The following is a 14,765-nucleotide window of genomic DNA, read 5'->3' as shown; positions in this document are numbered from 1 at the left end:
TCTCTGAGAGTGAGATCCATTTTTGCTCTCCATTTCTTTTGATCTTTGCATTCCTGGGCTTCTTCAAAAGCTTTGTCTTCAAAATCAGAGATCCTTTTTTCTGCCTGTTCCACTCTGTTACGGAGGGATTCCACCGTATCTTTCAAATCCTGGAGGGCTGCAACCTCTTGTCTCAGTGTTTCAAAATCTTTGATCATTTTATCTTTGAAATTGTTGAGTTCTTGATACATCTTTTGAATGATTTCTTTCTTTTTTTTTTTTTATTGAATGGTAACTATGTACATTAATGCACTTCTTGGGTATAGTGTGGGGTTTTCACATGAATGATTTCTTAAGATATCTTTTGGATAATTTCTTGAGAAATGTTTTGAATAATTTCTTGAGGAATCTTTTCAATAATTTCTTGAACTTCTACGTCCTTCCTTTCTTCCATCCTGTTAATCTTATTTGCTATCCACATTCTGTACTCGATTTCTGACATTTCAGCCATTTGCTTGTGGATGGGGTCCTCAATTACGTCTGCCCCATTTTTCCTTGAGGGAGTTGATCTACTCTGGTTATTCCAGTTGCCAGGGTTTTTCCCCTGATTCTGCCCCATTCTGAGTTTACCTTGTTTGGAGGCCTTATCAGAACTGTTCAGTTGGTGGCTCCTTCTGGTTGCCCAGAGAGAGAGGCATAGAGTGTCTGTTGTCTACTCCCTGTTTTCAGGTGCTGGGGCAACTGGGGTGCAGTGGAACAGCAGCAGCTGCCTGGGAGTGTGCGTGGCCGGATTAGATCTCGTTTAGCCTGCCGGGCGACTGGGGGCAGGAGACCGGTAGTAGCCAGATCAGTCCTAGTTCAGCATCCTGGAGCAGCCAGTGGGTGAGGGAATGGCAGCGGTAGTGTAGGGTACGTGACCGACCAGATCAGTCTCAGTTCTGCCCCACCAGAGTAGCTAGGGGGAGCAGAGGACTCCTTCACCTTAGCCTGTTGGACACGTGCGGCAATAGCAAGCCAATCTATGCCCTCCCAGCATGGGAGCCTGGAGTGCAGAACACCTCCACCTCTGTCTGTGGGACACACATGGTTCTAACAAACAGTTCTGTGCCCGCCCAGAGCGCTAGACTCCTCCACCGCCTCCTGCAGGGCGCGTGTGGCTCTAGCAAGCAGTTCTGGGCCCACCTAGCACAGGTGCCTGGAGCAGGGAACTCCCCCACTTCCCCCACCCCCGTGAGGTGTGTGTGTCTCTACAAAGCTGTTTTGGGTCTGCCTAGAATGGAGGACTCCTCCACCACTGCCCGCAGGACACCCGTGGCACTAGCAAGCAGTTCTGGGCCCACCCAGAGTCCTGGAGCAGGAATTTCCTCTGCTGCCTGTGGGGTGCGCGGCTCTAGCAAGCAGTTCTAGGTCCTCCCAGAGTGGGGGACTCCTCTGCCACTGCCTGGGGGTGCACAAGACTGTAGCAAGTAGTTCTCTGCCTTCCCGGAGCAGGTGAAGTCCTTTGCGGCCACCGGCAGCCCGCAGGAGGTTTGCGGCTCTAGCAAGCAGTTCTGTGCCGGCCCAGAGCCCTGGAGCAGGGATCTCCTCTGCCACCCGTAGGGTGTGCAGCTCTAGCAAGCAGTTCTGGGCCCTCCCAGAGTGGGGGACTTGTCCGCCGCCACCCATAGGGGTGTGCAAGGCTCTAGCAATTGGTTCTGTGGCTGCCCAGAGCAGGGGAAGTCCTCTGCGGCACGCGCTGCCCACAGGAGGTGTGTGGCTCTAGCACACAGTTCTGCACCTGCCCAGAGCCCTGGAGCAGGCATCTACTCTGCCATCCATGGGACACATGGCTCTAGCAAGCAGTTCTGGGCCCTCTCAGAGTGGGGGTCTTGGCTGCTGCAACCCTCGGGGGTGTGCAAGGCTCTAGCAAGTACTTCTGTGGCTTCCCAGAGCAGGGGAACTCCTCTCCAGCCAGCCGCCGCCCGCAGGAGGCTTGCGGCTCTAGCAAGCAGTTCTGGACCTGCCCAGAGCCCTGGACTGGGGGTCTCCTCTGCTGCCCGTGGGGCACGCCGCTCTAGCAAGCAGTTCTGGGTCCTCCCAGAGTGGAAGACTCGTCTGCTGTCACCCATGCCACCCACAGGGGTGCGCAAGGCTCTACCAAGTCGTTCTGTGCCTTCCCAGCGCAGGGGACTTCTCTGCAGCCACCCGCCACCCCCCACCCGCGGGAGGCAGGCAGCTCTAGCAAGCAGTCCTGGGGCCCGCTTTGTACCTGTATTTTGTGTTCTTAAATGATCTTCCTTGGATTTACAGCTTGCCGAACTTCTTTCTGGGCTCAGCTCCCCCTCTTTGGCTTCATAGATTCTGATTCCAACCAGTTTTTCTTCCTTTGCTCAGGAGCCTCTGACTAGGGTTGCTACCAGTCGGCCATCTTCTCCTTCTCTTTATTTCTTAATCAGTCTTGCCTAGGAACTTGTCATTTTTATTACTATATTCCAAGAACCTACTCTTGGCATTGGTAATTTTCTGTAAAAAATTTAATTGATTTCTGTTCTTATTCTTATCTTTTTTCTTCTGTTCTCTTTGAATTTAATTTTTTTTGTAACTACTTGGGGTAGAAGATTAAAGCATTAATTTTAAGCTTTTGTACTTTGAAACCTTTCTTTTAAAACATTTATGAATATAAATTTCTACCCAGTGCTTTGTCTTTATCACACAGAGTTTGATATGTTCTATCTCCATTGTCACCCTAGATTCTTATTAGTATTTCCCTTTTGGATGCTTCCTCTTATTAGAATTTATAATGCTTTTGGCTCTGCTTATAGAAAAGAAAGTTCAGTATTCTCAAAGGTAACCTATAGTGCCTGTACGGAGATTATTTCTTATCCTCTAAAATAGCTATGCTAAGAATGGTCTTTGTTACTCCAGATAGATAAAATAAAAATCAGGAGCTTTTTTAGGAAAATTGATAAATGCTTTTAAAATGAACCAAAGTATTCATTATTAACATTATCTTACTTATCACCCTGAAAAAGGCAACTCATACTCTTTATTATGTGTTCATAGGTTAGCATGGCCTCATTGAAAGAACTAGACCAAAGACTCTTTGAAAATTACATTGAGTTGAAAGCAGATCCCATTGTTGGCTCCTTAGAACCTGGAATTTATGCAGGCTATTTTGATTGGAAAGACTGTCTGCCTCCAACAGGTAAGTAAATAAACTTACTGGACTTTTCTACAAGTAATCTGATTGATCTGAAATGATAGATATGGTTATATTTTTATCAATACATGTGTAAAATGCTTTTCTTTTATATTCACATTTTTCTCTTACCCACTGATAGTGGAAGATTGGTTTGATTTTTAACTTTTTATTAGTTTAAACCTATTTCTTGGTTGGTAATGCATATGTCCTCTGATCCTTTCTTGCATGGATATAATAGAGTAACTTTGAGTGACAGTTTTATGCAATGGCCTTGTGAACATCATCGAAAATTTTGTTTAAGAAGTCTGGTTACTTCTATATAAGACCTCATTACTGATGCTGAAAAGGTGAAAAATAGAAGGAAAATGTGTAGGAGTAAGATTATTATAGTTATTTACCAAAGAAAATTGAGCTACAGAAAGATGACTGACATAGTCATATGTATTACTTTATGATACATATTTTAGAATTACTATTGCTTTCTGAATCAAGTATAATTTCTGATTGATCAAATAGTTATTTCTTTGTATGAAGAAGAGTAGGACACATTGTAGAAGTGATCTAATATAGAGCTGGTCACGCTCAGATTAGACATAGATTTTTTTGGATGTGTATGCAGCAGTGAATTGTTAACCGATTTGGCTTAATCTTTATTCTTTTAACTAATCACTTTAATCACCATTTGTTTTTATTAGGTGATAAAATTATTTTGTTTTGTGCACTATTGTGTAGTGCTTTTATTAGGTGATGAAATTATTTTGTTTTATTAAACACCTTTGGTTTTTATTGTATAGTGTGAACATACAATAGTGATGCCAAAAGTCTACATTAAAAACCAGAATCATTAACCACAATTATTTAATGTGGCCACAGTTATTTAATTTTCTGAAATCATGGTCATTATAGTCATGATTGACTTTATTCCTCCAACTGGCCATGATTGATCTTTTCTTCCTTAAACTCCATTACTTTACTTTTTCTCACTGTGTCCAAACTAGATTACAGTTCATGCTCCAAGTATATCTTTTTAAGTCTAAATCAGATCTTATCAATATCTTGCTTAAAATTTCCATAGTATCTTCCTAGTAACATCTGGGAAGCTGTGCTACACAGGGCTCTCCTTGGCACCCTGCCCAGCAGCCTCTCTTCAGCTGCAGCTCCACCTCTGCCTTTTTGAAAAGCTCATCCTTCTAAAATAAAAATTGGATTCTGGCAGTCCCCTTCTTAAAACCCTCCAAGGTGACTCATTCTCCCTCCAGCTAACTGAAGACTTTTCAGACAGCGCTAAGGCTTAAGCAGTGGCCCTTAGATGTGCCCAGGGCATGGTTCCAGTACCTTCACAGACACCAAAACCCACTGATCAAGTTCATTATGTAAATAGATGTAGTATTTGCATGTAACCTAAGTAATCCTCTTATATACTTTAAATCATCTTACATTTCTTATAATACTTAATGTAAATGCTGTGTGAATAGTTGTTATACTGTATTGTTCAGGGAATGATGACAAGGGAAAAAAGGTTGTAAATTTTCAGAACAGATGTAGCCATGCATTTTGTTTCCTCAAATATTTTCCATCCTCAGTTGGTTAAATCCATGGGTGGGGAGGGCCAACTACCCTTGCCTGTACTTGTTGTGAGTTACTTCCCTCCCTCCCTCGCCACGTGCCTCCCCAGCTGCCGGCCGGCTGGGTGCCCACTTCTCTCTCTGCCCACTGCTCACCTGTTCTCCTGCCCCTCCCTAACCTCCCAGGCCCTGCACCCTGGGAACTTTTCATGACCACCTGCTGTGTGCCTCCAGGTTGGGTGGGCACACCTCCATCCGTGGTGCTCCTGGAGTAGTTTCCTATTCTGTAACTATGCTCTGTGCATGTAGGAAATGTTTTATAATATTTCTGCTTTCTTACTGGACAGCTTCAGTACAGGGCCTGTCCTTTTGAGATCTGTGTTCCCAGTGTTTTTAGTACAGTCCTGCCACACAGATGCTGTGTGTTGAGTGAGTGAAGATTGGTAGTTTATTAATATACCATCTTTCTGAATTTGCCAGTTAGTCCTTCACTTCCAGGTCTTTGCTATATAGTTTTGCAGTGATTTTTCACAAAATCAGTTTTTGATAGGAAAGCATATCATACAATATTCTACTTTCCATTATTTTCTTGTTCACTTTTTAATAAATAGTGCTTATATGCAGTGACTGTACATATTTGTCAAATCAAAGTGAGCATTTTAGCACTGATTTCCCTGTTTTGTGTGAATTCTTACATTGTAGCTATGTGCATTCCCTCAATTTCAGCAATTAAATTAAAATTAAATTTAAATTTAAATGTAACTATCAGGTGTATCTAATACATCAGCAATTATATGTTGTATCACCATGCAAAAACAGTGATAATTTAAATACATTTTGATAAAGTTTACATTTTCCTCAATTACTAGCATGTAAGGACAGTAACTGTTAGCATTGAAATTGTTCTTACATTATTTGGTATATGTTCAGGGTTATTAGATTACTTGTCATGTTTTTGTGAGAATAGGAAAAATCATGACACAGCTACTGCAAGTTTCCTGCACTTTAATGATGACTATAACACATTCGAATCAGCCACTGAGTTTCAGTCTCCACAAACAGTAGTTCAGATCTGTCTTCACTGAAAGTTGATCTTTACTGAGAGACAGGATTTACTTGTCACTGATGTGAAGGAAGACTTTCTTTTCTTTGCCAGTCCTCTGTCAGACTTGCTGCTTCTGTGGACAAACAGCGAGGTTTTCGTAGTGTGCACTGAACACTGCCAACAGCAATGCAGAATTCTCATCGGGGCGGAAGGCAGGTCTGCTTTCTCAGACATCCAGCTGTTTAAGGGGTATCTTTAGAGAAGACACATCCTTAAAGTCCGGTACTCCCTGTAGGGCATCAATAGGTCCCTTCAAAGGCAGTGACTGCTGGTCACTATTATGTGGTTGTGGGTCCTCTCACAATACTTCAGTGAGAATAAACAAGAAGACAAAGTCTGTGTGAATGGCAGTGCCAGGCCAGTGGGGATCTTAGGTTTCCACTGCTTCCAGTTTGGTAATGATGACTTAGAATTTCCATGTCCTCCATGGCAATATTTATTTAAGTTACCCAGAATGCTTTCTCTATTATTTTCTTATCTTTTTAACCATGACATTGAACTAACAAAAGCCTCTGATGTGAATTAGGATTAGAGTCTAAAAGTAATCAGGAGATTGAGCTCAATGATAGTTGTAACCTCAGATAATTTTCTTATACAGAATTAGGGGGCTGTATGACATTAAATGATATGGCCTTTATTTTACATAACTCCTTTTTTTATTTGTATTTTTTCTTAATATGGACTTTCTTTCATAAGCAATTTGCACATGGCACTGTAACATCAGTTCGTTTACTCTCTCTCAGATTCCAGAAACACTTAGAAGTCACTGGCATACGTTTCACTTTTATAAACTGTATTTAGTTCTGTTCTTTGTGTAGTTTTGTCTTCGTGATTACTAACTCAACCTCAGTCTTCATAGTCATATAGGGATTTTTTAGTTTGTTTAAAGTTGACTTACGTTGAGACCTTGTGTAAAGTGAACAAAGTAGTTTGACTGTTAATTTTCTAAAATAATTTCAATTAACAGCTTCACCATTACCTTTAGAGTTTGCATCTCCAAAAACTGAATTTTGCAAATCATATAGGTAACTGATTAGTTATTGCTGTAGTTAGCAATAAATTTAGTTTCTGATACTATATATGGTGATTTAAAAAATCCAGTTGATTAATTTCATGATTCAAGAAGACATATCCGTTAAAGCCATAGCTCTGTTTTTTGTTAACCTGACAGTTGGATATTTAAATTGTTGCTACCTCTTTATTTGTGTCTATGTCAGTAAAGATTATTCCACTTAGTTCTGAGTCACAAAACTGACTGTTCTTAACATTTTAATTGTTCTCTTGTTATTCATGATTACTAAGAGTTCTGAGTATTTGATTTTTATAAATCTTAACTGAATTAAGAATATCTTTGGTTTCCATTTACAAATATACTCCGAAGTTCACATCTTTGAAACCCACTAAATTAGAAAAAATATTTCTTCAACTCTTCTCTTCAGTATTGGTTTTAACTATTTTTCCTTCCATACAGCATATAAATTAAAATTCATTCACATTCTTTAAAAGTATTTAATGAGTGAATTTAAATTTAATCATTTTTATATAAGTAAAGTACTAAACTGATTCAAATGCTTATATAGTAATTGTAATAATAGAAATTATAATGGGAAAGAGAAGGCTATATAATTCATTACATGAACATGTATAGTGCCATTCTAAAAAATAAAAGCATAGTTGATTGCTTATGTGCATGGTGCATATAATTCAGCACGGAATAATTATCAGTGACATGTCAGGTCACGGGCCCTGTGCTGCCCAGTTCTGACAGCCAGCAAGTCACTAGGTGTCTGTTGTCAATGCAGTATCCAGTATATTTAAAGAAGTGGAAGGGAGAAAATGTAATTCTAACTACAGAGACAAAGCAAAGGGGCAGCTCTTCTGAAGTCTGTGTTTACCCAAGAGAATTTCAATTTTATTTTAAGATTTCTGTCTATTAGAATCAGTCTTGCAGATGATAGACATTACCCAATCAGGTTATCGCTTGCATCTTGTAACTTATATAATTCAAAGCTCAGAAATAGTTTAGAATTTCTAGAGGATAGAAAGATGCTAGAGGGTGAAAATAAGGGAAAATTGTATTTTCTTTTTGATTTTCAAAAAATGGAAAACCGCAAAGAAACTGTCTTTCTGGAATGGCTGTGAGTACTGTTGTATGAAGTCTGACAATTTTAAGTTTGCAGACTTGCCCCTGTGCGCTGAGGTTGGCAGTGCGGCACAAAACCTTGGTATCTCAGTGTCTTGCCCCTGTGTTCATGTGGACATGTGGTGGGCTGAGTGGCATTCATTATTGTTGTGTGCTTTGGTGTGCCGTATGATAACCACTCTGATGGTCATTCCAGAAAGAGAGTTTCAAAATTGCTTTGAAAGGTGAGCAAGGTGCTGGCATCGGTGCATAGCTTCTCAAGGGGAATACTTTCAAGGTAACCATAGTGATGTTCAACAGTGAGGTATAGAGAACTTTTTCTAGGATGAGTTCATGAACTTAATTGTCCAACCTTGTATATACACATGCATTTGTACACACACGTTTCTATATATATGCGTAGTAATTTAGTTAGTATTTATTGCACATAGACCATGTTCCAGGTAGAAGGATTTAAACAGACTGTCTGATGTAATCATCATCGCAACACCTCAAGAAGTAAACAACGTTTTTGTCCTTGTTTTATAGATTAAGCTGTTGAGCATAAAGAGGATACGCCACTTGCTTGAGGTCAGGTAGCTATGAAGTAGAGGGTTTGGGGTTCAGAATTCAAATCTAGACTGTTCCTACTTTTAGGCACTATGCTGTGTTGCCAGACAAAGAGCTAATAACTGCCATTAAAAATCTATGAAGAGAAAGGCAGATAACCCTGCAGAACAGTAGGCACAAGTCATGGAATTCACAAAAGAACTGTTACTGATATTGATAATAAACCTGAAAAGATACTGAAATTCATCAATTCTCAATGAATGCAAATCAAAATAGCACTAAGGTATCTATCATTTTTGAAAAAACAACCTAAATGCCTATTAGTAATGAATGGGTTAAATAAATAAATATATATACATATGGGGGGATGTATAGCTACATGTATATTATATATACTAAGAGAGAGAGAGAGCAATGTCCATATAATGGTAGGAAATATTAGTTAAGAAAACGTGCATTTTAGCCGGGCATTGTGGAGGGCACCTGTGGTCTCAGCTTCTTGGGAGGCGGAGGCAGGAGACTCGCTTGAGCCCAGGAGTTGGAGGTTGCTATGAGCTGTGATGCCATGGCACTCTACCCAGGGGAATAGCTTGAGGCTCTGTGTCAAAAAAAAAAAAAAAAAAGAAAGAAAAATGAAAACATGCATTCATTATTCTCTAATATTTCTTCAAAAAGACAATGTATCAATTTTAAAACATTGATTTATGTAAAATCAATTTTCCAAGTACAAATATATCTTCAAATGTGGCAGGAATTATAAAAACAGGAAACTTCAGTTTTATATTTTAAAATTTTGTTTTTTTCAATAATTGGAAGGCACATACTTTTTTTCTTAAATTCTTCTATTTAAAAAAAAAAATGAAGAAAACTATCCATGGAGACAGCATAGTAATGAAGAAAGGCACATCATAGACACACAGTTTGATAGAGAAATGGCATACATGGTGAATCTAGGTTTCAGCAAATTGTTGGACGTTTTTCCTGATACTCTTTTGGAATCATAGCTGCCAGCTTATAGCCAGAGGGTCTTTGTGTCAGTCTAGACTGCGGTGTTTTTTGACCTTTTTTAATCTCACCATGCACGTGAACCTATAGTTAAACTTCCACAGCACACTTAAATTATGTTGATCAAAAAAAAAAGTGAAAAAAAGAATATGCTTACTGTGCTTTGAACTTCTTTCAAGAATAATTTAATTAATGGTCTTTAAAAATTTTCACGGCACTCCTAAGGTCCTCTAATAGCACACCAGTGTGCCGCTGCACACCAGTTTGAAATTCTCATCTGTTGCTTGCAACCCTGTAAAATGGCACACCCTCTTTAGAAAGAGTTTCTTACAAACATAAATCTACCCCATGACCCACTAGTTCTTCTAGGTATTTTCCTAGGAGAAATGAAAAACATGTCCACTTATACTATGTGGTCATGGCAGCTGTTTTCATAATAGCAAAAAACTGGAATGAGCCTAAGTATCCATTCTCTTCTCAAGAAAAGAATATATCAAATTGTAATAACTGATACAGTGGAGTACTTCTCCTTGTTATGATTGACACCTGCTATGTGGACAGATCTCAAAAACATTATGTTTAAGTGCAAAAAGCCAATACAAAAGGGCACATAGTTAGAATCCCATCGAAGTACAGTTTTTGGACAGGCTCACTGGTGGCAATTGTTTATGGGAGGGTGGTGGGATGGACAGGTACACAAGGGACTGTTAGTGTGGTGGAAATATGCTGCATTTACCCACGGTAGGAGTTACACTATCACATGCTTTTATCAAGTCCCATCAGATGGGGCATGTAAAGTCTGTGCATTCACTGAATTATACCTCAGAAAATTCAATGAATAGAGAAAACTTTTAAAGTCATACAATAAAAATAGAATTACTTTAAAAAGCATATGAAAGGGTAGAAAGGCATAATTAGAACCATAAAAACCAAAACGTCACACATATAAATGATATAAGGCCAGTTGGAGAGTTGACAAGAGTTTCGTAACAGGAGAGAGGAGACACAGCTTTAAGGGCTAATGTGTGAATTCTGAAGGTCCTAGACTATTTGCAAGCCCTCTCTAAGTGCTCATGACTTGTCTGCTTCAAAGTAGGCAGTGAAACGACAGTTGCAGTTATAAAAGTGTAGTGTCCAAAGGTAGGAGGTGCCAATTCCTGTGTTCTGGAGTCATCACATCTGGTCTTAAAACCAGGCCATATGAGAAAATGATTGTCAGAATAGACTGTATTCTGGAGAAAGGATTAACAGCACATTGAATAGCTATCTCTAAATAGCTGTATGTTTTTGTAAAAGACATTCTGTGTAGTGACAAAAGGCAGAATGGGAATCAAACTGACAGCAGTCATAGTTAGAATTTTCAAAAACTGGTCAACCTTGTAAGAACTATGTATTCTGTGACTGCCAGTATTCTGCGACTGCCAGCATATGCTTACTGTGCTTCAAGGTCTCTGAAGACTTGTAAACCTCAAGATTTTGCTCCTTCTAGCTGGGATGATCTAACTTGGCATCATATAGTAGATGTCTTAAGGAACACGTAGGATTTGGGAAACTTCCCAAAAATCAGAAGGGCAGAGCATTCCAAGCTCCTGAAGGTTTCAAAAAATCTCATGTAATTGAAGTGATTCATATGGTAATGGCAAGAAGGCATAGTTGGAGATTAGGAGACATAGGTGGGGCTTGCCATTCCTGCTAACAGGGAGACCAGGTAGGAGGCTCCTTAGGAAGTCGTGGCATGAGGCGAGGGGATGGACTGCCAGAGGAGACAATCCATGAGATTTTCCATATGATAAAATGTGAGTTTATAACAATTACCATGATTAAATATAGTAAGATACATTTTTCTTGGGGAAAACTGTCAGACAACCCTTTTTATATCTCATTCCATACTTATCTAATTGTTTTTCACTTAGAAGAAATAACTAGTTTAAAATTAAGTATGTAAAACTGCTTTTCAAAGTAAGAATTGAAACTCCCATCTATGTTTACAAATTAAAGGGAAAGTATAAATTCTTCCAGTTCACTTACTTCAGTGTCTATTGCTGCTCAGTTGTGTATATTAGAGATATTGCAGGTTGTGAAACGAAGAAAGCAAAGTATCCATTTAGAATAGCTTTCCCTCAACCTTTAAGGTCGGTGAGGCCTGCCTTGGGAGTCCTGGATGACTCTGCTGAGTAAGCAGGAGCTGAGACCCTGCATACTACATAGTACACATTCATTACCCCGTGTAAACTTAGTCTGAGTTGAATTCACGGATATAGAAATATGCATGTTTGGAAGAGCAAAACTAGAATACAGTGAAATCAGTCTGTTAATCTATATACTCAAAGTCTATAAAATACTTGCATCATGTACAGAAAGAAAATACATTTGCTGTCCATTCACAAATTCCTCAAATTTTCTCAAGTCTGTTCTATACAGGGTACGCTACAAGTTTTCCAAGTTGTTTAAGATAGCAGTTCCTGATTTCCAAGTTTAAAATGTAAATAGGAAAGCTGATAGTACTGTGTATGAAATGGAAGTATTACAGATGTTACTTAAGTAAGTCAATAAGCACTTAGGTTCTTCAGCATCGGTGGAAATCAGAGTGGTGACCTGAAGAGGGGATTCCTGAATGTTCTCCACACGCTGGAATAGCCTTAAATAAGCATTGTTAGAGAAACCTCCCAAAACTATGTCTTCGTCTTATTAGTATCTTTATCTGTACAGGGTGCTTCTCTTTCTATTGGTTAATTTATTTGTTACTGATTGGTTGTTGGTGAGGGATGTGTGTGTGCATGTGCAAGACAGATATTTTGGTGCAAAATAATAAGTGGCAAAAAAGTTAAATAATTTTATATCCTTCTTTTTTTTGAAATTATAAGTTCTTGCAGTACTTAAGTTATCCCCCCATTAAAATTAAAATCCAGTGAGTTTTGTGGGGAGTAAATGTGAAACCCAACTTTCTTGGTACGTTTATTTTGTTCCTTTTGTTATTCTGTTTTAACTTTTTATCATTTCTTTGTAGTAATCTAAGGAAAATATATTTCAACTGCCATGTGAACAATATCTTAGTTGGCTGTCATTTGGTTTTTCGAACACTTTTAATGTCACTCTTTTGTAATTTAACTAGATCTTTGTACTTCAGTGAGTTAATTACACTTATCTCTGCATGCAGAACACAGAGGTAGCAGCTAGGCTACTTGACCATTTATATCATTAAATTGTCACCTCCATTTTAAAGGCGGTGATGATGTCACCTCCTCATCAGTTGTTAAACTTGAACCATCCATAGAAGAATCTTTCTCAGAAATTTTTTTTTAAGAGTTCGTTAAAATGTACTTAAGGGTTGGTACAGGGTCTACATAGGGCTGTTGCAATATTACTTTCTTTCTTCTTCTTTGTCTCTGTTCATGCCGCAGACCGGGTAATTTACAAAGAACAGAAATTTTATTTCTCACAATTCTGGAGACTGGGAAGTGTAAAGTCAGGGAGCCCACAGAGTCGCTGTCTAGTGAGGGCTGCTCTCGGCTTCCAGGATTGTGCCTTGTTGCTGCGTCCTCTGGACCTGATGAGTGCTGTGTGCTCACACGGAAGGGATGAAAGGGTCGAACTCACCCATCAGTCCTTTTATTAAGTACCCATCCACTGTTTTCAATGGTTTTTATCTCACAGCACCCTTGAACCTATAGTTAAACTTCTGTGGCTCAAATTATGTTGATCAAAAAAAAAGTAAAAAAAAAAAAGAATATATTTACTGTGCTTTGAACTTCTTTCAAAAATAATTTAATTAATCTTTAAAAATGTTTGTAGCACACCTAAGATCCTCTCATGACACACCAGTTAAAAATTACAATGCTAATCTATTCGTGAGGGCGGAGCCCTCTTGGCCTAATCATATCTTAATACCACCACAATGGGATTAAGTTTCATCATAAATTTTGGAGAGGACATATTCAAAACATAACATCCTTACAGATTAACCGTAGTAGTGATGTCCAGTATTGGAAAAGAGGAAAAGATAGGGACTCTCCTACTCTTAGTATCTCATCCTAAGCTGGGGGCGGGGGAGGGGGGAAGAAAAGAAAGGAAGAAAAAATAGTCCGTTGGATTCTTTGGGGATGGGGAATCAATGAACAATAAGTTCATTGTTATTCTCTGTCTTCTCTGCCCAAGTTTCAAACCAATTAAAGAATAAGACAAAAGAGCCAGCAGGTAGTGGAGAAAATACATTAGATGTAAGAGCCATGTGGGTTCCCCAGCCTTCAGCCTAGACCTTGAAACATGCCACCAAAGAGATAGGCTGAGACACAGAGCAAATACATTGACCAGGTCTCAGTCTCACCCTGGTCCAGGGTGGAGAGAAAGGAAGAGAAGAGACCAAAGCTCTGTGTTTGAGAGTTTAATAGGTTTGCTCCACCTGATGAAAAAGTGGACTGATGGTGTCATCCACCGGTGCACCAGTGGGGAAATGCTGTCTCGGGGGAAGGAAAGTGGGAAGGGGTTGGAGAACCGTGAATGGTAGAGGAAAGTTCTGCCTCGTGGAAACCAGAAGAGTAGGAGGCACTGTTCTCCTAAATTTTAAAAACCAAACACAGTAAGTGAAACTGTCATATTTCAACTATTACACCATTTCCAAGATGGGTGGAAAGACAGAGGCTCTTATTTCTTGTTTCCTTTCCAAATGATGTTAATATGAGTTTACATTAATTATAATTAATGGTGTACTAGAATTAATGATGTGGTAAAATTAATGGAGTGATACATTCTGTACTTACAGCAAGAGATAGCTCTAGATGTATAGGCAACAGATAGGAGCCGATCTCAGCAAATCCAAAATAAGGACGTCCATGCATAATTCAGAGAAACCAGAATTATTTTAGAATTATTTCAAATAAAATACCTCAGCCAGCAGTTCAAGGATCATTTATAAAGATGATTTGAAAAGCTGTAAGTTGCCTTTGACTGTTTTTCTCTCTACATTCCACTCCTGGTTCTCTTGAGGATGGAATCCAGCAGTCAGTGCCCCCTTCCTTTGCTGGCCCTTTCATTTAAAGCGTGTGCCCCCATCCTTCTGTCTTCAGGGAGGAAAAGATGCCAGAAGACGACTGCTCCTGCTTCCAGATGCCACCCTGCACTCCTTGGAGGCTCATCCCATCCCCTCTTCTCTTTCTCAAAGCCTTTGGACATCTCCTTCACAGCCTTTTTCTTACCAGCATTGAAAATCAGTCCAATCTCTTAAAAGAAAAACAAAAAAAA

The 14,765-nt window shown here is 39.3% G+C and overlaps 1 protein-coding gene across 3 annotated transcripts in view; it reads left to right on the top strand.

Annotated features, from left to right (window-relative positions):
- EXOC2 (exocyst complex component 2) overlaps window positions 1-14,765 on the top strand; it is a 217,468-nt gene that overhangs the window by 162,864 nt on the left and 39,839 nt on the right. For all 3 annotated transcript variants that reach the window (XM_023518879.1, XM_003799342.3, XM_023518878.1), the window contains exon 23: window positions 3,022-3,163. In XM_023518879.1, coding sequence (XP_023374647.1) covers window positions 3,022-3,163 — 142 coding nt within the window. The remainder of the gene's footprint in view (window positions 1-3,021; window positions 3,164-14,765) is intronic.

Source organism: Otolemur garnettii, unplaced genomic scaffold (genome assembly GCF_000181295.1).
Source record: "Otolemur garnettii isolate 467f Iridium unplaced genomic scaffold, OtoGar3 scaffold00149, whole genome shotgun sequence".
NCBI lineage: Eukaryota > Metazoa > Chordata > Mammalia > Primates > Galagidae > Otolemur > Otolemur garnettii.
The sequence above is the reverse complement of the archived record's forward strand: the minus strand, read 5'-3'. Positions and strand labels throughout refer to the sequence as shown.